Source organism: Stylophora pistillata, chromosome 8, assembly GCF_964205215.1.
Source record: "Stylophora pistillata chromosome 8, jaStyPist1.2, whole genome shotgun sequence".
Classification (NCBI taxonomy): Eukaryota; Metazoa; Cnidaria; class Anthozoa; order Scleractinia; family Pocilloporidae; genus Stylophora; species Stylophora pistillata.
This window is the reverse complement of record NC_142526.1, coordinates 23,095,835-23,121,273: the sequence shown is the minus strand read 5'-3', so window position 1 is coordinate 23,121,273 and position 25,439 is coordinate 23,095,835. Positions and strand designations below refer to the sequence as shown.

At 39.7% G+C, this 25,439-nt stretch overlaps 2 protein-coding genes and 2 pseudogenes across 3 annotated transcripts in view; 2 read left to right on the top strand and 2 right to left on the bottom strand.

The window, feature by feature from the left end:
- Positions 1-1,505, top strand: part of LOC148725548 (steroid 17-alpha-hydroxylase/17,20 lyase-like) — a 7,053-nt pseudogene extending 5,548 nt beyond the window's left edge. The window contains exon 3 of the transcript XR_015990870.1: positions 1-1,505. This exon is cut by the window's left edge and continues 536 nt beyond it. The product of XR_015990870.1 is annotated as a steroid 17-alpha-hydroxylase/17,20 lyase-like (transcript).
- Positions 1,506-2,229: 724 nt separating this feature from the next.
- Positions 2,230-7,008, top strand: LOC148725547 (steroid 17-alpha-hydroxylase/17,20 lyase-like). The gene is made up of 3 exons (XM_088730928.1): positions 2,230-2,454; positions 3,701-3,858; positions 4,038-7,008. The coding sequence occupies exons 1-3, from the start codon at positions 2,246-2,248 to the stop codon at positions 5,207-5,209; spliced, it is 1,539 nt and encodes a 512-aa protein (XP_088587054.1). The 5' UTR covers positions 2,230-2,245; the 3' UTR covers positions 5,210-7,008.
- Positions 7,009-8,898: 1,890 nt separating this feature from the next.
- On the bottom strand, positions 8,899-12,174 carry LOC148725546 (steroid 17-alpha-hydroxylase/17,20 lyase-like; annotated as a pseudogene).
- A 735-nt stretch (positions 12,175-12,909) lies between these two features.
- On the bottom strand, positions 12,910-19,396 carry LOC111343588 (steroid 17-alpha-hydroxylase/17,20 lyase). The gene is made up of 3 exons (XM_022950773.2): positions 19,116-19,396; positions 16,129-16,286; positions 12,910-15,319 (listed from the first exon to the last, which is right to left on the bottom strand). Exons 1-3 carry the CDS (start codon positions 19,325-19,327, stop codon positions 14,148-14,150), a joined length of 1,542 nt encoding a protein of 513 aa, XP_022806508.2. The 5' UTR covers positions 19,328-19,396; the 3' UTR covers positions 12,910-14,147.
- Between the last annotated feature and the right edge of the window lie 6,043 nt (positions 19,397-25,439).

The following is a 25,439-nucleotide window of genomic DNA, read 5'->3' as shown; positions in this document are numbered from 1 at the left end:
GCTCTTTTATCTGATGATCACTTTGTCTGCAGTATAGAAGACATGTTTGGCGCCGGTCATGAAACCACAAGCACGACACTGAAATGGGCGATTGCTTTCTTGGTCAATTACCGGGAATACCAAGAGGATACTCAAAAGCAGCTAGATGAAGTACTTGGCGAAAGAAGTCCCTCTCTTAACGATCGCCCAAATTTGCCCCTAGTTCAAGCAGCCATCGTCGAAACGTTACGAGTTGGGAATACAGCTCCCCTAGCTGTGCCTCACCTCACCATCACTGATACGACGCTCTGTGGGTATTTCATTCCCAAAGACACAATCGTGATACCTGACACGGAATCCGTCCATCTCGATCCTGCCTGCTGGGAAAGTCCTACCGTGTTCAACCCTTACCGTCATATTGATGAGCATGGTAAAGCTATCGCCAACCAGGAAAATTTCTACCCCTTTTGGAGCCGGACGTCGCGTTTGTGCAGGAGAGTCACTCGCTAAGGTTGAATTATTTTTGTTGTTATCGTGGATGCTTCAAAAGTTTACTTTTGTCGCCAGTGAAAGTGGCCATCCCCCCAGCTTGAAGGGAATATTTAACACACAACAGTCTCCGGCTCCTTACAATATACGTGCGATAAAGAGGTAGCTAAAAACAAAACGACATGGCAAGGAACGCAAAGGAAGAGTTTAAAAAACGTTTAAAAAACGTTAGTATGCGCACTAAAAATAGATTATAATCAGAAGGGTTTTTTAAGCTCTCGATATGTTTGACTAGCCAGGCGCGTAGAAAGCCGGTCGGGGAAGGTAGGGGAAGTCAAGTACCTTCCGAGAAAAGTTTGTACGCCTAAGCTTAAAGGTAGCTTCGCGCCTGCTAGCAAAGTGGAGTCCAATCATTTCGAACACCCGGGGAATATCACGATTCTCTTGAGAAAAAAAATACATGAATATTTATCACAAAATGACTCACATGTCATAAGAAATTGATTGACCTCTGCATATGCTGCTGTCGACTTCGTATAAACTAAAATTGTTTATCGATAAACGAATCAGTTGATATAGGTGTGATTACCGACTTTCTTTTTCCTGCGCAGTTTAGTTTTGTCGGTCCTGTCTGTGGATCTTTGGATTCGTTACGAAGGATTTATTGGCTCGTCAGCTTTGAAGCCCCTGCATACCTGTGTTTTGTTAATAGTAAAATACTGCTCATCGTACTTATCGTTCGAAATGATTATTTAGTAGTGTCATTCTGAGGTAAAGTCATTTTCGCATGTAGAGTGAAGCTATCAACTGAGGATCTCGATGTTTCGGCTATTACATCGCTAGTCCTCGCCAGGCTTTTTTTTTTTTTTTTGTCTTTTTGTATTATTCGTTGCTCAGACCTTTCAATAACCCGAGATAATCAATAATTTCAATGTTGTAAGACGGATGGATACAGCAGATAGTTTTGTTTTATAATTAAATTGAATACATGAAATGGATTGGATATTTAATAAATGGTCTGTACAAGATTTTCCAAAGTAAGGGAAAGTTAAATAAGCTGTCGAACTCCCATGTTTGCGTAGATATACCCTCAAAATATGAACTGTCAATTTAACGATAAATTGATATACTTTACCGGTGGAAACAACACAAATTGGAAGCACATACATAGTTAAGTCTCTTAGTCAACTACGTCAGCGCTAAGTCCACTATTTTCAATGCCATTTTAAATTAGAGGCGTTTTCATTATGACTCATTATACTGGAGCGTATTCGGGAATGGAGTTTATCCTACAACAACGCTCAGTTGCGGTGGAATGTAAAAAAATAACAAATAAAAGTTTAAACTAATATAATCAAATCTCTTCACACCACTCGCTCGAAGTAAACTGGTGGCTCTATATACTAGATTCTTCAACACCTTTAAGAGAGTCATGAGCATCAGTGTCGACCTCCAATTCTTCTATTGTCGAAGGATTACTTCAAAAAATGGATTTCGCACGTGCTCACTTTCCTTCAGGGTCTGTCGTTGAGTGATATTTAAACCAGAGGCGAGAGACGTAAAATATTTCGATTTTTACACGTTCCTCCCCTGGCACTACACTACAGTTTACAAATCACTGTTGTTGTAACTTAATAACCTCACCTCACCCCGCCTAACGGACCCCAAAAACATCCTCACATCACTCGCCCCCACCCCCACTATCAGCTCCAGTCACGCAGAATTTCTTCAATTCCTTCGATTATGCGTGACAAGAGCAACACTCATAATTGCTACAATGGCGTCGGTGACTTCCACGATATATGACTTCTTCACCATAGGGAATGTTTTTCTACTTTTCTTTTTCCTGCTCATTCTCCATTATCTCATGGTGTTGTACGAGTTCAGGAGCATGCCTCCGGGTCCGCGATTGACGACTATCCCAGTTTTGGGGAACATATTCTCCCTCGACTTCAAAGCAGATTTACTCTCGGACGCTTTCAAAAGGTAAATAAACATTGAATCGCATGGCTCAAGCGGTCTTAGGACTTTTTCGATGAAAAATATAAAAGGATCGCATAGGATCTGCTTCAAAATTTTCTTCAGAAGCGCTATTTTAAAATTATCCTAGTGGAGGTACCACTTTCTAGAACGGGTCTGAAATCTTAACTCATGACGGCATGGACAATTGTTACAAAACAAATAAGACCATAACGACATGGCTTGTACTGATTGTTTGGATTGAAACAGAAATCAGCATCCTTTTAAGAAATCTGGCTAAAAACTACAAGGATTCTTCACAAGTATCACTGATATCTTTTGCAGCAATTTAATGGTTGTACGACGGTAAATGGTCCACTCTGCTTTCGTCAACACGAAATTTAATCTTCAGTTTGAATTTGCATTTTAGATAAGTTGCTTCTCACACCAAGGGGTCACTTCGCTTTATAATAATAATAGTAAAGCATTTATATAGCGCTAAGCTCGACTAGTTCTCCGTAGCTTTACAAAGTTATAGACCAATTAACATAGCAATTAAATTATAAAAAATGCGTCTTTGAATAAGTATGTTTTAAGGTTCTTCTAAGGTGCTTTAGTAGTTCTAGATCTTGGGGCTTTTGCTTTCTTTCTTTATCTTTGAACAAAAACTTAGAGTTACAAATACCCTTTTTTAAAACGCCGATTTTGATGTAAAGACGATTAGTAACCCTTCTGGGAAAGAATGTGTGATCCACCGAAATCAAAAGGATTAGGAAAAGAATTGTGATAAGTACTTCACGATCTACTTCTCTTTCGAGCTTCGGTTCTAAAGGAAGCACGCCAATTATTTAATGTACACAGGCGAAAAATGCATGGAAGCAAACCACAGGTCTCTCTTCGCGGCAGTTGTTTGCTCCTGATTTATGCCCACAGAGGTCACGTTGTGGAAAGAATAAAGAGAGCGTGACCTCCAAGGACGAGCTTCAGCGTTGCCTAACGAGACTGGGAAACAGCCGTGGAATACGAAAAAACGACAATCTTTTTCTCGTTCGTTATCAAAACAACGTGCTTTCTACGATCGTCTGTCAATCAACGCTTATCTTTGGGATGAATGAAAGCAAACAAATATACCGTTTGAAAGGATGACCATGCCTTCCTCTCACGCCTTAGATCATTCTTTCAACAGGTATAACTGTTTCATTCATCCCATTGATCGATTTTCTGCACCTCACCACACAATCCCTAAACGCGTAGTTTCTGTCCTCTCTTGCAGTCTCAGAGACAAGTACGGTAACGTTTTCTCCATAAAACTCGGAAGCCATAAGTTCGTGATGGCCTCATCCTCCGAAGCCGTTCAGGAGATGCTTGTTAAGAAATCAGGGGATTATGCGGGAAGACAACAAACATATTTTCTGGAAAAATTCACGCTTGGTAAGAAAGCTTCATTTTGTAAATCTCTTAGAACCACTTTAAATGCCTTTGAATTTGTAACATTATAGCAGATTAAGGCTGGATCGTGTCCCATCGATCAGACAAAAAGTTGCTCGAAGGTCAATCGGATTAGAAAATCTTTTCGATCTCAAGATAACATCTAATTTTAACTTACACAGGCGGCAAAGATATTGCGCTTGGTAATTATGGCCCAGCTTGGAAGTTTCATCGGAAACTCTTCATTACCGCCCTACGCCAGTATCTTTCCGACGTACCACTGATTGAAAGCCGTGTCTCAACACAGGCAGAGAAGCTTGTGAAGTTCATGGAAGATCAGAGTGGAAAACCTTTCGATCCTGCAGACTGTTTTCAGCACGCTGTTGCTAACGTCATTTGTGGTATAACGTTTGGGGAAGGCTACGACACAACAGACCCAAGGTTGAACAAGTTACTTAAACTTAACGTGGACATTGTAGCGGATACTGAGAGTAATCAGACTATTCTCATGTTGGATTTCTTCCCATTTGCAAGATACTTACCAGTCAAGGCTTATGATAAACTTCTTAAGCCCATGTATGAAATATTCGATATTATCCGCGTATTCCTGAGACAGAAGAAAGAAAATTTTGAAGCAGAAGAACCCGTTAAAGATTTAATCACTGGACTACTGCTCGCCAAACACCGTGCTGAGTTGGAGAGTGATGAAGTGAAGGACGCTTTTCTTTCCGATGACTACTTAGTCAACACTATCGAAGACATGTTTGCTGCTGGCTACGAAACTACAAGCACCACGATGAAATGGGTAATAGCCTTCTTGGTAAACAACCCAAAGTACCAGGAGGATATTCAACACCAGTTGGATGAGGTAGTTGGTGAACGGAATCCCTCTCTCGAAGATCGTCCTAATCTGCCCCTGATTCATGCAATCATCATAGAAACGCTACGGCTTGGAAACGTAGTGCCTCTTGCCGTGCCTCACTTCACACTTACCGACACTACAATGTGTGGCTACCGTGTTCCAAAAGATACGATCGTCTTCGCTGATACAGAATCTGTCCATCTGAATCCCAAGTGTTGGGAAAACCCCACAGAGTTTAATCCTTACCGTCATATCGACGAGAATGGCAAGCTAATCACCAACCAGGGCAATTTCTACCCTTTTGGGGCTGGACGACGGGTCTGTGCAGGCGAACCACTGGCCAAAGTTGAGCTGTTCCTGTTTCTGTCGTGGATGTTCCAGAAGTTTAATTTTGTCCCTGAAGAAGAGGGTCATCCTCCAAGCTTGAAGAGAGAATTTAGCGGCACTCAGTTTCCGTCTCCTTATAAGATCCGCGCTGTCAAAAGGAAATGAGTAGACGGTCTCAACCATCGTTGCTATGAATAAGCCATTTCTTTTACCCGCGATTTTTGTAACAGAGCAGTTTTTTATATACATTATTGTAGCCTTGTATCGCAAAATCTAATATCCTACACAGCTTTGATCTAAACTGAAACTTCATTGCAATTTTATTATTTTTTCGGTAAGTTACTTACAAATATTTTATTGCTGATCTCGCTTTGTTTTGTCGGATCTTAGCTGGGACTGTATGAAGATTTAGGGTGAAACTTTCTAAAGATTTAACATTTTTTAGGAGAATACTTGAAATACAAGCTCTGCTTTACGTGATTCGTTAGTTAGTGTGACTTGGTGGACGATAGACAAAGACTTACTTATAAACAGAAGAATGAGGCAGATGAAGAGCTCTTTCTACACAATCTGAGTCATTCTTTCAAGCGTAGATGTGTTTTAGCGTATTTGTGAGGTAATAAAGACTGTAAACGCAAAACAAAGTGAGAGAGAGCTTCAGAGGGTTAGAGAAAGCAAGAAAGATTCTTTAAACAAACGACAACCATTGTGAAGTTTAAAAAAAAAATGCATGTCATGAAACAAATGTTGCTTGAAGAGAGAGTTGTCCAATACAGTCAAACTGAGTCGATTCGTCTAAGACAGTTTGCGAATCGTCTTACCGGAAGTCGATTTGCGGTTAAGTAGTCTCCTGATTCCGGAAATCTAAATAACCCATCTTTCATGAGATCGAAACGCATATCTGAAGTTGATTTGCAAGACATTTAGGAACTGAAATATTTCGCAAGTGGCTAAGAAGGGGTGAAAGGGGGATTGAAGATGTTGTCGAATCGACTCGCTTCGACACGAATCGAACGACTCATCTCAGTTGAAGTCGACCCGTTAAACCGGAAGTTGATTTGCAAGACACTTTGAAAATATTCTGCAAGTGGCTGCGAAGAGGGGTTGAAATTGTTGTGAAATCGAATCGATTCGACTCGAGGCGAAAGACTCGTTTCAGTTGAAGTCGACCCGTCATAGCGGAAGTCTATTTGCGAGACACTTAGAAAATACTCCACAAATGGCTACGAAGAGAGGTTGAAAATGTTGTCGAATCAAACGACTTATCGAAGTCAGAAGTCGCCCCGTCATACCGGAAGTCGATTTGCAATACACTTGGAAAATATTCTGCAAGTGACTGCGAAGAGGGGTTGAAAATGTCATCGAATCGACTCGAATTGAAGGACTCGTTAAGAATGAAGTCTACAAATCTCACGATTTTCCTAAAGCTTAGCGGAAAACTGTTTGCGTCTTGGAACAGATAATGTCGTGCGGACAAGTATCCGTGCATATTTTCGTAAGAGCGAAGGGCTAACGCTCGAAACGTCAGCTTTTTAACTCTTTACGGTGGCTAATTTACAATTTCAGCTTAGTTGATATGACCAATTAACAATTGGTTCATACTTTAGCGTGCACTATCGAGTTATGGAGCACGTGGGAAGTTTGGAGAGCACGAAAGAAGCGTAAGAGTTGCCCGAGGCAATAGCCGAGGGCAACTCTAGCTTCTTGAGTGGTCTCCAAACTTCCCACGTGCTCCATAACTCAATAGCATACAGCTAAAGGCATGAACCCATTGTTTTATAACATAGCCGGTGGAATTGTGCATCAATTCCGTCGCGAAAAATGGACAACAATATCAGAAGTGATTGTTCCCGGTAAGCGAAATATCAAGCAAAATAGAAATTGGTTTTATTTCAAATTTTCTGTTGAAAGCTCGAGTTTTATTTTACTGCAGTTTAAATACAAAATTCTTTATTTTTTTGTCATTTGTTTGCTTTTACCAGAGTGTCTTTCTGTCAAAATTTGTTGCATTTCACCCTCGGACAGTGGAGCGAATCGTGATGGCGCTGATGCCGAGTCTCCTTTTCCGTTGATTTTCTCTTTTTCTGCCTCATTTAAGAACTCTAACCCAAGGGAAAAGGTCGGAAAATTGTCTTCGTTTTGGGACTGGTGGGCTGAGTCTCTATTTGTATCCATTATTGTCGCGAAATATATTATTTTTTCCCGCGCTAACAATGGCCGCTCGCGCGAAAAAAAAAAAAAAAAAATCTGGCGAAGCGATTTGCTCACGCTACCAGCGTGCACTGCTCGACTCCGGATCGAGTGGTCCGGGTTCGTGTCCCGACCGGGACATTGTGTTGTGTTCTTAGGTAAGACACTTTACTCTTACAGTGCCTCTCTTCACCCTGGTCTATAAATGGGTACCGGCAATTTAATGCTGGGGGTAACCCTGCGATGGACTAGCATCCCATCCAGGGGGGAGCAGAAATACTACTAGTCGCTTCATGCTACAGAAACCGGAGTTAAGCACCGGCCTAATGGGCCACTAGGCTCGTAAACAGACTTTACCTTTACTTTACCAGCGTGCACTATCTGGATTTTGAGCACGCTTACGTATAATGAATTTGATTACGCGGCTCTGCTAGCTATGTTATAACTGAAGTTTTCTCTCCATAGCCAATCACATCCCCATGGTAAGGAAAGTCCTTAAAAGTCTGAATTTTATGTTCCTTGGTTATCCATCCTCGATTTTTCGATTTGGAAAGCTTATGAAATTACTATCAAAAAACTCATGTGTTTGTAATACTGGAACTAGGAAAATTCACTCTTTGATTTTATCCTCGCCGCAATACAACGATAATGAATAAAAGGGGTAAGTTTCTTCAGAAACTATGGTGCTTCGTCGGTGAGGGGGGGGGGGGGGTTATAACAGGGTGATTATGGTATTATCAACTGAGTTGATAATGTAAATGGCCACCGTAAAGAGTTTCAAAGCTGACTTTTCGAGCGTTAGCTCATCGTCAATCCACTCTGAAGAAGGGTTAATGCTCGAAACGTCAGCTTTGAAACTCTTTACTCTTTGACAGTGCTCATTTACATTATCAACTGCGTTGATAAAATCATAATTACCTTGTTATATCTATCACTCCTTCGCCATTGGCAGAATAACCCAAAACCGGTGACGATTTTCATTGCGATACAAGAGGGCTAGCTATATAGCTACGAACTAAAATTTCAAAATCATCGGAACTATTTCCTTCGACTAATATGGATGTGAGACAAAATGCGCTATCTTCCACCCAACCCATAATAATAATAATAATAATAATAATAGTTTAATATTTGTAGTGCGCAAATTCCATTTACGTATGATCAAATGCGCATAAAGATAACAGAAAGACAACAGGCAGACTGGTCTGCGAAATAAAGGGGGGAAGTTTCTAAAGAAACTGTGGTGTGGCGTTGGTGGGGAAGTAAAACAAGGTAACTATGGTTTCATCAACTGTATTGATAATGTAACTTGACGACCGCAAAGAATTTCAAGGCTGACGTTTCGAGCGTTAGACCTTCGTCAGAGGGGTTAACGCGCGAAACGTCTGCTTTGAAACTCTCAAAGGTGCTCAATTTACATCATTGACTGAGTTGACAAAACCATAATTACCTTGGTCTACGGAATTATTTTGTTTCGCCTCAATGCGTATAAAGTTATATCCGATTGATATGCGCAAGAAAATCGATTTATATAAACGTCCAAGATCACAACCTTTTTCGGTAATTCCATATTCAAGGAGAACGGGATCGAAAATTGACCTGTTTAGCGTGCCTTACTAGCTCCATTAATGAATAATTAGTTAAATCCATTTGTAACGCAGAAGTCACACTTTAAATAGCAGGAGGATTATGCTCTCTTCTACAGAGCAGCGTTTTTGTCTTGTGATGTCAAGAGTAAGGACTATAAAATGTGCTGACGCACCGGTTGATGACGCAAGCTTAAAGCAGCTTCGCTTTGCTATTGTGAAAATATCGCTATTGTGGAAAACTCTGCAGTTCACTTTCGTTTCAAAGCCCTTATCTTGTAAGGAACAGGAAACTGTGTAAAGAAGTAAAGTCCCTCTAACTTGGGAAGACGGCCATCTTCTTCAGGAAAAAAACTAAACTTCTGCAGCAACAAAGACAGAAACAACAAGAGCTCAGCTTTTGCCAGTGGTTCGCCAGCAGAACCTTCTTCCTGCTCCAAAAGGGTAGAAATTACCTTGGTTCGTGATCAGCTGACCTGCATCGTCAATATGACGGTGGGGGTTGAACTCGGAGGGGTTTTCCCAGCAGTTTGGGATCCATGTGAACGGATTCTGTGTCTGCAAACACAATGGTATCTTTAGGCACACGGTAGCCACACAGTGTCGTATCAGTCACAGTGAGATGAGGCAAGGCAAGAGGAACAATATTTCTAACTCTCAGTGTCTCAATGATGAAAGCATTGATTAAGGGCAGGTTCTGGCGGTCGTTAAGAGAGGGACTCCGTTCACCGACAACTTCATCTAGCTAGTGTTGAATGTCATTTTGGTATTTTGGATAGTTGACCAAAAATGCTATTGCCCATCTCACTGTGGTACTTGTGGTTTCGTAACCAGCCCCAAACATATCCCCGATGGTGTTGACGAAGTAATCATCGGTGAAAAAAGCTGAGTTGTCTTCTTTGCTTTCGCGTTCAGCTTCATGTTTGGCGTGTAGGAGACCCGAGATTAAATATTTTACTGGTTGCTTAGGATCGAAATTATCTTTCCGCTCCTTGAGAAAAAAGCGAATGATTTCATACATTCCGAGAAAAAGCTGAATAAAACGGTCATGTGCTTTGGTGGGAAGGTATCAAGCCAGAGGGAAGAAATCTAAGATTCGCACCCATTGAGCATTTGCATGGTCCTCTATGAAATTTACGTTCAGTTTTAAGAGCCTGTTCAATCGTGGGTTGGTGGTATCGTACCCTTCACCGAACGTTATGCCACAGACGACTTCAGCAACTGTATGCTAAAAGCAGCCCTTGAGGTTTAAAGGCTGCCCGTCGTGCCCTTCCATAAACTTCATCATCTTCTCAGCAGGTTTTAAGACCCGGCTCTCTATTAGTGAAATGTCGGGAAGGTAATGGCGCAGAGCTGTCGTGAAGAGTTTGCGATGAATCTTCCAAGCTGGGGCACAGTTACCAAACATTATATTCTTTAATGCCGCCTATAATTCAATTTTTCAGGTGTTGTAAATGTAAAAAATTAATTGATCTGAGACTCTAAAGAAATAACAGCTCTATGCCGTTACCACCCATTTTTCGTGGCTTATATTCTGTACACCTCAAAATCGGCTTCAATGTTGGTCTTGGTTGTTGTTGTTGTTGTTGTTTTTTTTTACCAAAGTCTTAAAAGCAGCTGATGACTGGAATGACAAGCTATATTTAAAAAACAAATAACGAAATGTAGCTTTGTAGCTAAGTTGGCATGAGTGCCTTCCTAGTATCATAGAGGTAAGAGTTCCAATCCCGTCGAAATGAAATTTTATTTTAGACTCACTTTCCCGATAATTACTGCACTTGCAGTTAACTACAAGGAGCATGTCGGTTTTTGTTATCATTTACTTGTCAAGCTACATTTAGATGTAAAAAGCCATTTTCTTGGGAAAATGTTATACTGATCATGAGGAGCTTACCTAGAGTTACTTCATAAATAGAGTAAGTTTGCCGTCTTCCTACAAAATCAGCAGATTTCTTGACAAGCATTTCATAGACGCCCTCGGCAGACGACGCCCTTACCAGCTTGAAGCTTCCAAGTTTTAAGGAGAAAACACGACCGTGTTTTTCTTCAGACTACAATACAAACAAAATACAATTTGAAAATGTTTTCTTTGAAACACAATGTCGGAAATTCTAATAGAAATGGACTTGGACGTCATTTTAGCTGCTACAGGTTGTAGTTCCTGGCATTCTCACCACCTCGGCGAAGTTCTCTGAGACTTTTTTTTTTACAGTAAACTTTTCTTCGCTAAGTATCAGTCAATGATTCCGTTTCTGATATGATCGTTTTACAAGAGCAGCTAAAAAAATGCTTCGAAGTGGCTCACTCTCACCAAACTTTTAATTTCGCAAAGTTAATTAGCAATAATTTTTTGGGTAAATAATTTTTGGAGTGAAATTTTAATAATTTAAATAATTTTTTGTAGTAGACATTGTGTCACTTATTACGAAAACCGCAAACCAAAGTTGTTGGAATACACGAAGTGATCGGAGGAAAGCATTTAAAATTGAATTCGTTTAAAACACGTCAGTTAACGCATGAAGGGCCACCAGTAGTAGTAGTAGTGGTAGTAGTGGTAGTAGTGGTAGTAGTGGTAGTAGTAGTAGTGGTATTGTGGAATTCACGAAATTTTCGCACAGATAGTTGCAGCTTAAAATTATTACACAGTAATCCGCTTTTCAACCCCGCCTATTACTTCAATTTTATATCTTTTTCCCTAGTTAAGTTGACCATTTCGCCCTTTCCCCCCAAAATCATCGTTGTATCGTGATTCCATGAACTTTTAACCAACATTGAATGGGGTACGGGGGGGTCTGTTAATGATTTAGAGTGTGGTACAAACAGGACTGGTATTCTTCACATAAATAGAACTCTTCAATCCTGATGTCTCAACTAATTTTGACGCTGATTGTAAGTCTTACACGTACGAGTAACTGAGTCAGTTTTCGATTAATGAAATGTCGGGATTTCTCTCATGTTTAAAATTGATTTAATGACACGCTATAGCGGGAACGTTGTCTCATAGATGTTACTTAGCAATCCACCTTGCGCCAAACTTTTCACTAACTTTTGGAAAGCTTGAGTGAGTTTTTCCGCGTTTAAGTCAAGGGAAAGAACATTTCCCACAACAGGGAGCGTGGCTAGCCGCGGGCCTGGAGGCATGTCACTAAAATCGTACAGAACAATCAGGTAATGCAACAAGAGTAGGAAGAGGAACACAAAAATTAATATTTTCGAGACTGAGAGAAGCGCAAATGGAGGCCACCCACGACGCCATGACTTATTGTCCTAAACTCTCTGTGGAAAAAGATGATCTGTTTTATACACTACCTGTTACGTAATTAAACCACCAACCAAACATTTTCTCACGTAGTGTGACCTTGCACTTACTGAGTCATGACGTCAATAGGTGCAAACATATCGTCAACCTTGGTTCGTGTAGAAGCTTTCACTGGATTGTGTGGTGAGGTCAGTTTATGGGGGCACTACAGCTGTGCCAATATGAATTGAAAGATCTACGTCTCACTTTGTAAACGGTCTGTTCGCCTTTCCATGTAACTTTCATCTTCACAAAAATAAGGTGAATCTTTCCTTTTATGCTTGATTATCACACATTACGTAATCAGGGAAGTACGTCAGTGATCCATGATTGCCTGCACGTACATCCGTCAGGAAAAAAAAGCAGTTAGTCATGCAGGTCTGTCTTTCAAGGAGAAAATTGTGCACGCAGAGAGACACTGTCGTGGCATGCCCCAGGTGTACTTACGCTTTAAAATTTATAGGCATTACTTCGACACGTTTTTCCTCACGTACGAATAGCATAGGTAGGAATAGCAAACTCCTTAGAGTTGGAGATGTAAAGCCATCTAATATATCTTGCAGCTCACGAAAGTGAATACAATTCACGTGCTCATTAATGTCACGACACCCTTATTATGTAACACATTGAGGCATACAAGTGATCCTTAATTTCATAACCTTTCTCTTTCGCTGTCTTTAACCACAAGAAAAGTTTTGGTGATTGGTCATTTTTACCGTTGAAAAACGCCAACAACAAAATTAAAGAGTAAGAGAAAATGTGAAGTAAAGCAAGATGATCCTGCAATCCTCTCGTTTAAAGTTGTTTTATTTTACGAGAATTGTTACTGTTGCGGGTTACACGGCATCATCATGTCACGCAACCAATAATTTCAATCTTTTTTTCTTTGAAAAGAAAGGGTTATTCTGAAGATGCACTATCCACTGTTGCTGGAAACTTCCAAAAATACCATGATCTAACATGAAGTCAATAAAACAGCGATATTTCTTTTTACAATAACATAGAGTCGCAGAGGAGAAGTGGCTTAGGCATAACTAACTTGTTTGCCAACCAAGGTTAAGCAGACCGGAAAGGAATCTACTCCTGATACACTCTGCCACGTAGTTTATTTACCGAACTTGTTACTAACTCTATCCAGTGCTTTGACACCATTTAGCTATTCGCCAGATTCTCTCCTAATGGTCTTGAACGAAAAGACATGACGATTAAACCTTGTTTGTACACAAAACAAACATGTCGCGCTAGCTGCCGCTTGGGATATAAACTTTGACCCGATTTGGAAAAAACGGTTATTAGGAAGCTATTGATTATAGTTTTAATTAAAGCATCTTCATGTAGATAACACTAAAGTAGGACAAAACACGTCCATCGAGCTCTGGACTTGCTACGAGACAATAAAATACAAATATAGAATACTTCATGAAAAAGTCTGTCCGTAAGGAATTTACGCACGAGTTGGTTAACGCGGAGAACGTGTGAGATTTCTGATACAAACGGAAGAGTCCTGGTTGACTTTCGGCCTCTTCGACCAGCTTGCGAATGAACGCTTATTTTGCACCTTTTCAGTGGGTAAATCTTTGTCAGCAAACTTGTGGTAGATTTATGTTCCTAAGATACTCGGAAAATGTTAAAATCAGCTTGATCGTACTGTTTTTCATAAAATCATTAATAGGAGAGCCATTATGATAATTGGGTAACAAAAAACCTTTGAGATTGTTGTAGAGCTCTCCGCAACGCGAACGATAGAGGTGGAAATAAAGCACAAATAAAATACACCTTCGAAAATTGGAAAACGACTACAGGAAGTTCAAAGAATTAAACTAAATGCGAGCTAATAATATTAATAACGGGATCAAACAAGGTGCTTCTACACTGATACATTTGCTTAGGACTCACCATTACAAATGTAAAAAATATCCGATTCCGAGTGCAAAGAATGGTATACGAGGTGTGTTGTAAAAAAGAGAACCACTTAAAAAATGTCCTCCGAGCCTTTTCTTCGAGGGCCAACACTACGTCAAAATGCATGTCATTTTCGTTTGATAGCGCGTATCTTGTAAGGAGCTGGAAATTGTACAAAGCCATACAAGCCTTTCAGCTTGGGCGGACACCCATCTTCTTCAGCAACGAAGGTGAATTTCTGAAACAGCCACGAAATGAACAGGAACAACTGGACTTTAGCCATGGGTTCGCCAGCACAGAACCGTCGTCCCGCTCCGAATGGGAAGTAGTTACCTTGATTTGTGATCAGCTTTCCTTCATCGTCAAGGTGACGGTAAGGGTTGAACTCAGTCGGGTTTTCCCAGCATTTGGGATCCAGGTGAACCGACTCAATATTAGGAAGCACTATCGTACCTTTAGGGACGCGGAAGCCGCAGAGAGTTGTATCATTCAAGGTAGAATGGGGCGCTGCAAGCGGAGCCACGTTTCCAAGACGAAGCGTTTCTATGATGGTGGCGTGGATTAGGGGCAGATTGGGTCGATCATTCAATGACGGTGTCTGGTCACCAACTACCTCATCTAACTGTCGTTGAATATCCTCTTGATATTTTGGGTAATTTACCAACATGGCTATTGCCCACTTCATAATGGTACTTGTAGTTTCGTAGCCAGCGAAGAACATGTTTTCTACTGTGTTAACAAAGTAATCCTCCGATAAGTAAGCGCACTTTTCCGAGTCATTTTCGCGTTCGGCTTCTTTTTTGGCGAGAATGAGACCCGAGATCAAGTCTTGAATGGGTTGCTCAGGATCAAAATCTTTCTCTCGCTCTCGCAAGAATATGCGAATGATATCGAACATTTTGTAGAAAGGCTGAATGAATCGATCGTAAGCCTTAATAGGTAGGTACTGTGTTACAGGGAAAAAATCCAATATCTTAACGAGCTGTGCAGTTTCGTGGTCTGACACAAAATCAACGTTAAGCTTCAGGAGCCTGCTCAAATTTGGATCGGTGGTGTCGTATCCTTCTCCGAAGGTGATGCCACAGATAACGTCAGCAACGGTTCGATTTAAGCTTTCTGAGGGATCAAAAGGCTTTCCTTTTAGCGTTTCTATATATTTTGTCAGTTTCTCTGCCTGTGTTAGTACTCGGCTTTCAATCAGAGGAATATCTGACAAGTATTGGCGTAAGGCTGTTGTGAAGAGTTTGCGATGAAGCTTCCAGCTTGGGCCATAGTGAGTTAACAAGACATCTTTCCCTCCTGTAAGAGAAAAAAGAGAAGATTTCATTCAACTGCAACTGCTTCACCCAAAAGGGTAGCTATACGGTCGTTAACTATTTTTTGCAAAGAGGAGATTACCTCCAGTTTATCTGGGTCAAATAGTCAATTAATATCCAGAAGGTAAATGTTCCAGTGACGAAGAGATATGGATACAATGCTAGCGGCGTTGTGCCCCTAGCTTGTAAGAGGGAAAGGTTAACTTAAAAAAAAAAACATTAAAGATGGAAGCGATAGCTCCCAGTTGTGCGAAAAACAGCCAGGTTCCAGAGTTAAGAAGTTCACATAGAAGAAACTTTTCAATTATTCACGGTAAAAAATAAGGTACCTCTGAGCACTTCTGCAAAGCAGTATAACAAAAATATAATTTACGTATATGTGCACGATCCTTCGCAGTAATAGTGCTTTACTGCGAAGGATCGTGCACATATACGTTTCATAACCGCAGTTCATATATATGTATTTAAAAATATAATTATTATTTCTTTACACTACCATTTTTCCAAAGGAAATACCCAATAACGCAAAATAAAGAATGAAACAATAAAAAGGGTGTCATAATATTGTCGCAATACTTTTAATAACATTGTTAACTGATAATGACGCCAGAATAATTTAAATCTCGAGTTTTAGTGTGGTTGTTGAAAAGACTCAAGTCTATTGCCTATCGCCTTAATTAAGAAAGAGGCTTGACTGGGGCAAAAGAGAGATAATTTTATAATGTTGCGGTACACTTGCGCATTAATTAATTTGGCTTTCTTGAAGCATAAAATTAATGCAAGAGCACTTACCAAGATTTATTGAATACAAAGCATAGGTCTGCTGTCTTCCTGCATAATCCGCGGATTTTGTAACAAGCATTTCATAAACTGCCTCTGGAGATGCCGCCATTACAACCTTATAGCTTCCAAGTTTTAGGGAGAAAACCCGGCCGTATTTCTCCTCCAATCTACGATATTACAAGAGTAGTTTCGAAACTTTAGCTTGATTTAACGAGAAACGAAAATGATTGGGATTAATTCACCATTGGGGTATTCCGAAACAAATACAAAGAAAGGAACAAGGACAAAGAGCGGTGTTCCTGAGAAAAATGCTAGTTGACTGAGTAGGGTAGGGTCGGATTGGTAAAATGTTTGACTCTCGATCATGGCGTCAGTTCATGTCAGACCGAAAAGAGGGCTCGCTCTCAAAGTCAATTGGTATATCTTTGTGAGAAGTTTAAGAAAATTAATTTTAGATCGGGAGCTCGGACTTTACTGCATATCACAACCCTCTGATGAAGGCACAATGTTTATTCGAAGTAGTCGAATTTCCGACAAAGTTGATACATAATGCCGTGCCGCAACCAGTCGATCCCATCGCCTGAAGAAGACTCGCAGTAAGCAGTCGAAACGTCGCGTTCTACATTTAATGACTAAAATCTGCTATTTGCCGACACAAACCTTAAATTTCTTGAAACAGTGGTGAATGTGGAACTAATGAATGTTTATGATTGGCTAGCCTCAAATGAACTCTCTTTAAATGTGAAGAAAACCAATTTTGTCATCTTCCATCCCAGCCAGAAACGACTTAATTGCAAAGTTAATCTAAAAATATATGATAATAATAGAAAACATTTCATTTGCCTGGAGCGTAAAGACTAAGTGAAATATTTAGGTGTACTTATTGACAGTAACCTTACCTGGAAACATCATATCAGTCACATTGCATCAAAATAAGTAAAGGCATCGGTTCAATTTGTAGGCTAAGGCATCTTGTACCATATTCGACATTACTAAATATATAAAGATCTCTCATTTATCCTTATTTATCATGTGGCCTTGTCGCTTGGGGCCAAGCAGCTAAGTCTCATATGGAAAAATATTGATACTCCAGAAAAGGGTTTTGCGATTAATGGACTTTGCCAACTATAATTCACACGCCATTCCTTATTTTATATCGGCTAATATTATGCCAATTAACATGTTTTACGTTAAACTCTCTTCTCTCTTGATACATGATGTCCATAACAATTTAACCCCCCCTAATCTTTCTGGTTTGTTCACTCTTTCCCACCAAATACACAATCATAATACCCGATCTTCATCTGCTGGTAACTATTACATAAACTGTTCTAGACTAAATCAACATAAAAACTCATTCTCAAGGATTGGTTGTAAACTTGGAATAACATCCCAGGAAACTTAAGGAATCTTCTAAAACATATTTTCAAGAAAAAGATAACAACAATATTATTTCAAAATCTTCAAGTTCAGGATAGTTATGTTGACGTAGAACGAATAATCAATGATGTGTCGAAAGTTAAATCTAGTTAATAGTAGTGTATAACTTATGTATTTTTCTATTTATTGTCATGTGTTTCTGTTTCTGTATTTTTATCTCATACTGTCATTTGTGCTTCACTGATTTAATATTTAATTCCTCTTTCTTGTATATTTATTGAATCTTTTGTTCAGCCGAATTTTATTTTAGATGTTTTAGCGTCCACACACTACCCGCCGAGACTAGCTCTGCTATTTGTGGGTAGTGCGTCATTAAGCTAAGTGTTAAGTGATGTCAAGTGTTATGTTATGTCACTTTGTCGTGAAACAGCAGAACAAATCTATATTATCATCCAGCTACCACGATGAACAACAACCTATTTCAGAATAAGTTTGACATATATTTAAATTTCACCCAGAATTCATCGATCAGATACCTAAAGTCACTGAAAGTCGAACACTGATTGACAGCTGTGATTCTGCTCCCTTTGGGGAAATAATTCAGGTAGTAAGCAATGAACCGATTTAGCATTGTAAGATTAGTATGAGTCAAACGCAAGACACTGACTTGAGGTTACTAAAGCGAACATTCTTAATGCTCGGATTTACTGAAAGCCATAACAACAATTGTTGCCCGCTGATCCAAAGTTTAGTAACACCCCCACTAAAGCGGATATTCTTAAGGCTCAACTGAGTCACGTAACGAAAAAAAAGCGTGACCCTGAACGTTTACTTGAAGAGGGAATTATTAACACTCATTATTCCGACAACCTGACCTTCAGCGCGTATTTTGTTGAAAAAATACTGACATGACAACCATTTCTCGGCAGAAACAGTGAGAAATATGCGTGAGAGCAGAGCAGCCAAATCACAATTCCCGTAAAAGGTGTTAATGGAGAACAATTGTTTAGACAGCCTTGACTAATCTGTTCAAGGTACTCCCAATATCTCTTGTGATGAAAATATTTTAAAAATTAAAATTGTGCTCACGATTCACTGAATCACATTTCAGTGTTATATAACGAGAGAAAACTAGCCACCCAAAATCTACCAACGGCAACGAGAATGCCCATCTGACAGAAACATAATCCTTGGTTCCGCGATTAATTTTAAGCGATGACATTTTAAGTATACGGACTTCACGCAATGCACGAAAAATAAACATATTTTGTTACGCAGGATCTCGAATAATTAATTCGAAATTCGTCTAGCTGGGAGTATACAATTCTAAATCAAATGTTGTAACTTCTCTCCATGCGTTAGTTTCGGAAAAAGTAAACAGACAAGGTTAAAAAGTAAAGGGAGAGCGGCCACTGTAGCTTCCAATAATACGGGCGTCTTTGTTAAATCGCCCCGGATTAATTAAACCTTGAACGATTGATTCCCAACAAAAGATTGTAAAATAATCTCTTGATTCGCAATCATTATTTTTTCAACTATCAGTCATGTCATTTGAGAGCAGACAGGTATTACTGACTTGGGAGAAAGCCTTGTTACACTGTTTAAGTGTCACTTACCCTTTAATAGCATCCGTAAATTTCTCTGCCTTCAAATCCAAGGAGAGTATGTTCCCCAGAACTGGAAGCGTCGTCAAGCGCGGTCCTGGCGGCATGTTCCTAAACTCACACACCACCATCAAATAATGTATCAAAAGGAGCAGAAGTAACAGTAGAAGAACATTTCCGAAGGTGAGAGATTCGAAAATCGACGCTGTTGATACGGAGGCCATGACGAGAAATTTCCGTGATGGACTGGTATTGCAATTATCGTAACGCAACCTTATATTAGGCGACCGGGTTTCTTCTATGTAATTATTAAAGATATTACTTGTTTTGTTTTGTTTCTTTTAATTTATATCTAACGATAAAAATTGTTTTTAGCTCAAAAGCTTGAGCTGCCCGAGCATCCTACATAATATGGTGTCGTCATCGTTCTCTCCGTTGTAAAGGCTACCACTCCGCGATGTTTTTTACCCATTGAGGTAATGTGGCACTTCTGCACCTGTCTCGTTCCCAGGTACCATCGGCTGACGGGAACCTCGCGCTAACCAATATAGCCGCACAAAATTGCGACGGCGGAGCATAACATTTGCTAACTGCTGCCTTTATTGTGCTACTAACACGCACCATAATGCGTTCTGCAAAGTGGGAAAACTGAAATAAGATCCCACGTATATATTTTAAGACGTGAGATGCACAGCGTTTTGGAAAACTTAGTCAGACTGTTTTTCATTGAAGATCATGGGAACCATCGCAAAGATCGCGAATGTCACCTGAAAGTTTCAAGTTGACCAAATTGTTGGCCCAACTTGAAACTTGAAATTCGTAGGCAGAATACCAAGATGCAGAACAACGTCTGAAACCTTTAAGGGTTTCTCGTGGCACTCAATGGAACAGACAGTCACTAGCAAATTTTTAAACATCCTTCTTGAGGCTCCTTTTGTTTTTGCGGTTAAAATTTTTATTTCTGTTAGAGTTTGAAAAAAAAGGGTTTTCTTTTTAAATTATTGACAAATATAAGATCACGACTATTGACAAATATCAAAGGAAATGTGAAATCTTGCTTTCTAAAGGAGTTTCCTGGGAAAACAAGCACATACATTTACAGGGCCATCTAAGCGATTAGGTTTGCAAATCAGTTTTGTCTGACAAAACATTTGATACAAGCAGATCGTGGCTTCGTAAACAGATGCACACTAACCAAGGCGTGATGATATCCAAATAATAATAATAATAATAATAATAATAATAATAATAACAATAATAATAATTGTTTTCTCATTCGATCACCGAGTTTGTTTTCAATATTTTGGAGGAAGCGGCAACGCGCACTGCTGCCAGAAATCAAATGGTTTCCTTCTCAGTTAAATAATTTATTCTGTCGACTTTAAATTGTACTTACAGTCAACTGTAAATTAACAAAATGTATGCCTTCAAATGGCTGAAACTTCCGGGAACAAGTTCTCATTCTTCAAGGATTTGAAATCCGAAAAAAAAAGGGAAAATGTATTCATTGATGAATTAGCTTTAACACAATCTCTGAAAGTTCACTTTAAAAGTTGAAAGTGCAGTTGTAAAAATTATTAACTGTCTGCTGCGTGTTCGATTGCTGATACTTAGCTCATTTAGAATACGCTCTTCCTGAGAGGCTGTGAGAAGTGGTTGCGGTGCACTCTCAGCTACAGGAATCGAAGAGGTTGCCGTAGCTCGGGGAAGCGATCGCGATCTGCCATTTCACACAAGAGCGACCACAAGAGCGACCACAAGAGCGACCTCAAGAGCGTGGTTACTACTGCGCATGAGCAGAATATTATTTGCAGCAAAAACCGAGTTAGACTGTAGTACGCATGAGCAGACCATTATTTGTAGGCAGTTATTTTCAGGTCACATGGTGGGCTCCTAGCCAATGAAAATGGGGGAAAATCCATCGAATGATACTATCTTTCAATACTATCAAAGCTTGTGGGGTCGTGTGAAAATAATTACAATATGAAACTGTATTAAAATAGAGATAACATTACTTACAAAACACAACTACCACGGTGAAAATTAAAAAAATATTCAATAACTTTCTAAAAAAAAAATATATTAAATGAGTTCACGTATTTACATCTGAATTTATAAACTGACTACAGCAATTAAGGTACAGAGTATTTAGAAGCATTTAAAATCTCGGTGGTGCCTGGGCAGCGACTGAACTGACTGTGCGTTAAAATCAAGTTCCTCAAAATAAAAGTCCTTCTTCACTACGACAAAAATCAGTAAACTGGCCCATTAAATGAGACGAGACAGCGTTTGAAAGAATAGTGCCTCTATAGCTAATAGAGTTTTTAAGAAACTGCGAGTGAAAACGCGGGACGATTATCTTATTGCTCCTTCTGAATTTGTACAAAGTGCAAGGTTTATTCGTCAAGTATGAAAGAGATGCAGGTGCTTCACCTGAAGTGAAGTGAAAACCTTTATTTAACTTCGAATTACAGATAGCAAACAACTATGCTAACGTCTTCGAAGATAAGAAATAAAATTTAAATGGACCAAACAATTATGTGTAGATATAAGATATTAACATTTTTAAGCTAGATAACAGAAAGAACAACAATCACGATTAAATTGAATTCGATTTACAGCTAGTTTAAATGCCTTCGTCGTAGGAGCGGTTCTAAGTGAGTTTGGTAACGAGTTCCAGAGTTTGCAGGCTGAATAACGGAAAGAATGTAAGCCATAGTTAGTAGTATTAACCCTGGGGACATTAAGAGGACGTTTGCCACGTAGGTTGTAAGAAATATCTCTTTCATTGAGTAGATTCTTTATAAATACAGGGGTGTTACCATTAAGGGCTCGATAAGTAAGAGTCAACATATCATGTATTCTACGGTCTTGTAAACAGGGCTGATTAATGTAATCCAATAATCTATCATAAGTGTTGTGAAAGTCATTGAAGACAAAACGGAGACATCTCTCATTAATTTTCTCCAGTTTATCAGAATTCTTTTCGCGGCAATGATTCCAGATGATAGAACAATAATTAAGATGTGATAATATAAATGCTTCATAGAGACGTTTCTTAACACCAGTTGGTATTAGACATTTATGTCGTTTAAGCACGTGGAGTTAATTACTGACTTTATGAACTTAATCCGCTACATGTTCATGAAAATTAAGTGCATTGTCAATCGTTACACCCAGGAGTTTCATGGAGGAACATAACTGCAGGTTCCTACTATCGAGTTGTAATGGAAGATCTTCACTATTAGATCCATCCCACATCGAGAGACATTTGTCGACATTAAGACTCATGCCATTAGACTGAAACCACTCAGAGGCAGATTGAAGATCAGCCTGCATTGAATGTTGAATTGTGACAGGATCTCGGCCACGAGTAAAAAGTTGTGTATCATCAGCAGAAGTGTTGATTTCAGAACTGCGTGAGATGTACACAAGGTCGTTTATAAAAATGTTAAATAGTAGTGGTCCAAGTACAGACCCTTGTGGAACACCTTTATTAATCCTTGTCCAGTCGGAAAACGTATCCCCAATTTTGACTCTCTGAAATCGTTCGGTCAGATAGCTTCTTAACAGTAGTCAGCTATCGTTAGATAAAGCATAAGACTTAAGCGTGGCTAATAGGAGTTCGTGTGGAAGACAATCAAAAGCCTTTGTCAAGTCAATACCCACAATGGCAGCGATGAACTTGTTGTCACAAGCAATTCTCAATTCCTCCAAAATAGGCAGCAGGGCAGTCTGACAACTGTAATTCCGACGGTAAGCGCACAGATATGGCGATAATTTATCCTCAAAAAATTTACAGAGTTGTTGTGATAGAATACGCTCCATAATGTTGTTAAACACGCTATGGAATAGTTTAATTAATTGAAGTTTAGAATAAAAGGTTAAAGTGGTCCAATTCGAGTGTCGGTATACTTCGTCAGTAAGCATATCGCGAGGTAAGTTATATATTATTCTAGCTGCCCTTCGGTGAAGTATTTCCAAAGATCGCAGAAGGTCCGCATTTGGACAGCCGCCTCAAACGACCACTCCATATAAAACGGATGGCAATGTTATCTTAAAGTAAAAGTCCAATAGGGCGTTTCGGCTCAAAAACGAACTCCTTTTCAAAAGGTTCAGTTTGCTAACAAAGTTCTTTTTTTACATCTGTGAGATGGTGTACCCAGGAAAGCATGTCGTCGGAAATAATGCCTAAAAGATGAGTATGTTTTACCCACTCGATTCGTCCCTCTCCAATAGTCACAGAAATTAGCGGCCCGATGTGCTACTTTCACATCAAAAGCATGGCTTCGTACTTAGCCGAGTGAGGGGTTAAAGAGTTCTCCAGGCACCAGCTGTTCAGTTCAGATAAAGCTCTATTTAAAGAAGTGACAGTGCTATCGACAGTGTCTCCAATGCAATAAACGGTGGTGTCATCCGCGTACAAAAAGATAGAGCCGGAGGTGATAGCACTTGGAAGGTCATTGGTGTACAAAGCGAACAACGTGGGGCTCAGAACTGACCCTTGGGGAATCCCGCAGGTAACGTTTAGCACAGTTGAGTGGTGGTCATTTACTACCGAAAATTGAGTTCTGTCGGTTAGATAGGCAGTCAGCCATGATAGTAGGGAACCTTGACTCCGAATTGAGAATTCAACTTATGCAGTAGGATAGCGTGAGATACAAAGTCAAAAGCTTTTTTAAGTCAACAAACGCCACAGCAACGACTTTGTTGGCATCTGTTGCTGTTCTCCAGATTTCCGCGAGATGTACCAGCAATAGTTCAGTAGAGTGTCCCTCGCGGTAGGCCCACTGTTTATCTGTGACCAGATTATTTTGGTTAAACATGTCGAACGACTGTATCAGAGACACAAGATTCCATAATCTTGCTAGGAACACTCAGAAGCGATTACAGCGGTTTCAGCCATGGCGGTAGGACATGTCTTGACTTTCTTAATAATTTTGTTAAGTTTGTTGCTCCTATCTTTGTACTCCGCTAATTCAGACTCTCCTAAGCACTTTCGGAATGCTGAAGCGGGCCTTGGGGACAATATTCTTCTGATTTTTAACATCTTGCTGCAAAAATTTAAACCGAGATTGCTGGCAGACCTGACACGAGTCGACGGCCATTCTGTTTCTGGACATCGTAAGAGATTTCTGAAGTCAAGAGTGGCGTATTCTGCGAACTGTACAGCTTCTTTCAACCCGACGGACGTTGTCATAGTCCGAAGCGGAGATGTTCATCCCCCATCGGGACCCAACAGGCAAACTAATTCGGCCATGCATAAGATACCGAGGGAATTGAGGTCAAACATCAAAGTTGCTCACCTAAACGTCCGCTCCTTGAAATCTAGGGTACATTTCTGCCTTGTTAAAGACACGATTCTATTAAACAAGTTTGATATCTTCACGATATCTGAAACGTGGACAGATTTAACTGTGAGCGATGCAAGTCTTGAGATCTCTGGCTACCAATTGTTCAGACAGGATCGCGGAACATACAAAAATGGAGGTGGTTTATGCATCTATGCTAAGTTAAACCTCACAATTACTGTCCTGGATGACCTATCACTGGCTTGTGAGGATGGTTTTCAACAGCTTTGGCGAAGAGTACAGTGCAGAAGTTATAAGTCATTTTTAGTTTGTAATACTTGTCGACCTCCAGACAAACCTACTAGCTGCTTCGAAAATCTTGCTAAGTGCTTTGTTGACGCATTACTTATGGGCTTGGACATTATTATACTTGGAGACCTAAACTGCAACCTACTGGCCTCTACCCCCCGAGACTAAATCATTGCGGGAATTCATCTCAACTTTCAACTTTAATCAGCTGGTTGAGAAACCTACAAGAATTACTGAGACCACTATATCCCTAATTGACGTCATTATGACTACAAATAAGAACATTGTAAGTCTCTTTGACTTCCTCTCCTGCTCTATAAGTGACCATCATCTTATCTACCTCGTCTTAACTCTTAAAACTCCTAGACTTAAAGGAGCACTCTGATGAAACCGCCCTATAATTTGAAAACCCGAAAAATTCAGTTATTTCATTATAATATGAATTTTTAGTGATTAATAAAGCCTTTTCAATAATGATTTTAGTTGAAAGTCAATTCTAGGGCGAGAAATTACGATTTGAAAACCGTTCCGCCATTAATTTTCGTAATCACCTCGCAGGCTCAAGAAGACTGGCGCGAGTTTGGAGATTACTCATTTAACGCGCCGTGCTAGTGGCTAATTTTCAAAAACAGTATTTTGATCGTCTATATTGCTTTTTATAACACTAAGACTAAGGCTATTTCACTAAATTTCGCGAGGTTTCTGTATAAATATAAAAGTGTGTTGAGTAATCTAT

Excerpts from the sequence above, each read along its gene's own strand:
- LOC148725547 (XM_088730928.1), top strand. The coding sequence starts at position 2,246 with ATGGCGTCGGTGACTTCCACGATATATGACTTCTTCACCATAGGGAAT. Across the intron at positions 2,455-3,700 it reads CTCTCGGACGCTTTCAAAAG|TCTCAGAGACAAGTACGGTA; the intron begins GTAAATAAACAT and ends CCTCTCTTGCAG. Across the intron at positions 3,859-4,037 it reads TCTGGAAAAATTCACGCTTG|GCGGCAAAGATATTGCGCTT; the intron begins GTAAGAAAGCTT and ends TAACTTACACAG.
- LOC111343588 (XM_022950773.2), bottom strand. The coding sequence starts at position 19,327 with ATGGCCTCCGTATCAACAGCGTCGATTTTCGAATCTCTCACCTTCGGA. Across the intron at positions 16,287-19,115 it reads TTTACGGATGCTATTAAAGG|ATTGGAGGAGAAATACGGCC; the intron begins GTAAGTGACACT and ends GTAATATCGTAG. Across the intron at positions 15,320-16,128 it reads TTTGTATTCAATAAATCTTG|GAGGGAAAGATGTCTTGTTA; the intron begins GTAAGTGCTCTT and ends TTTCTCTTACAG.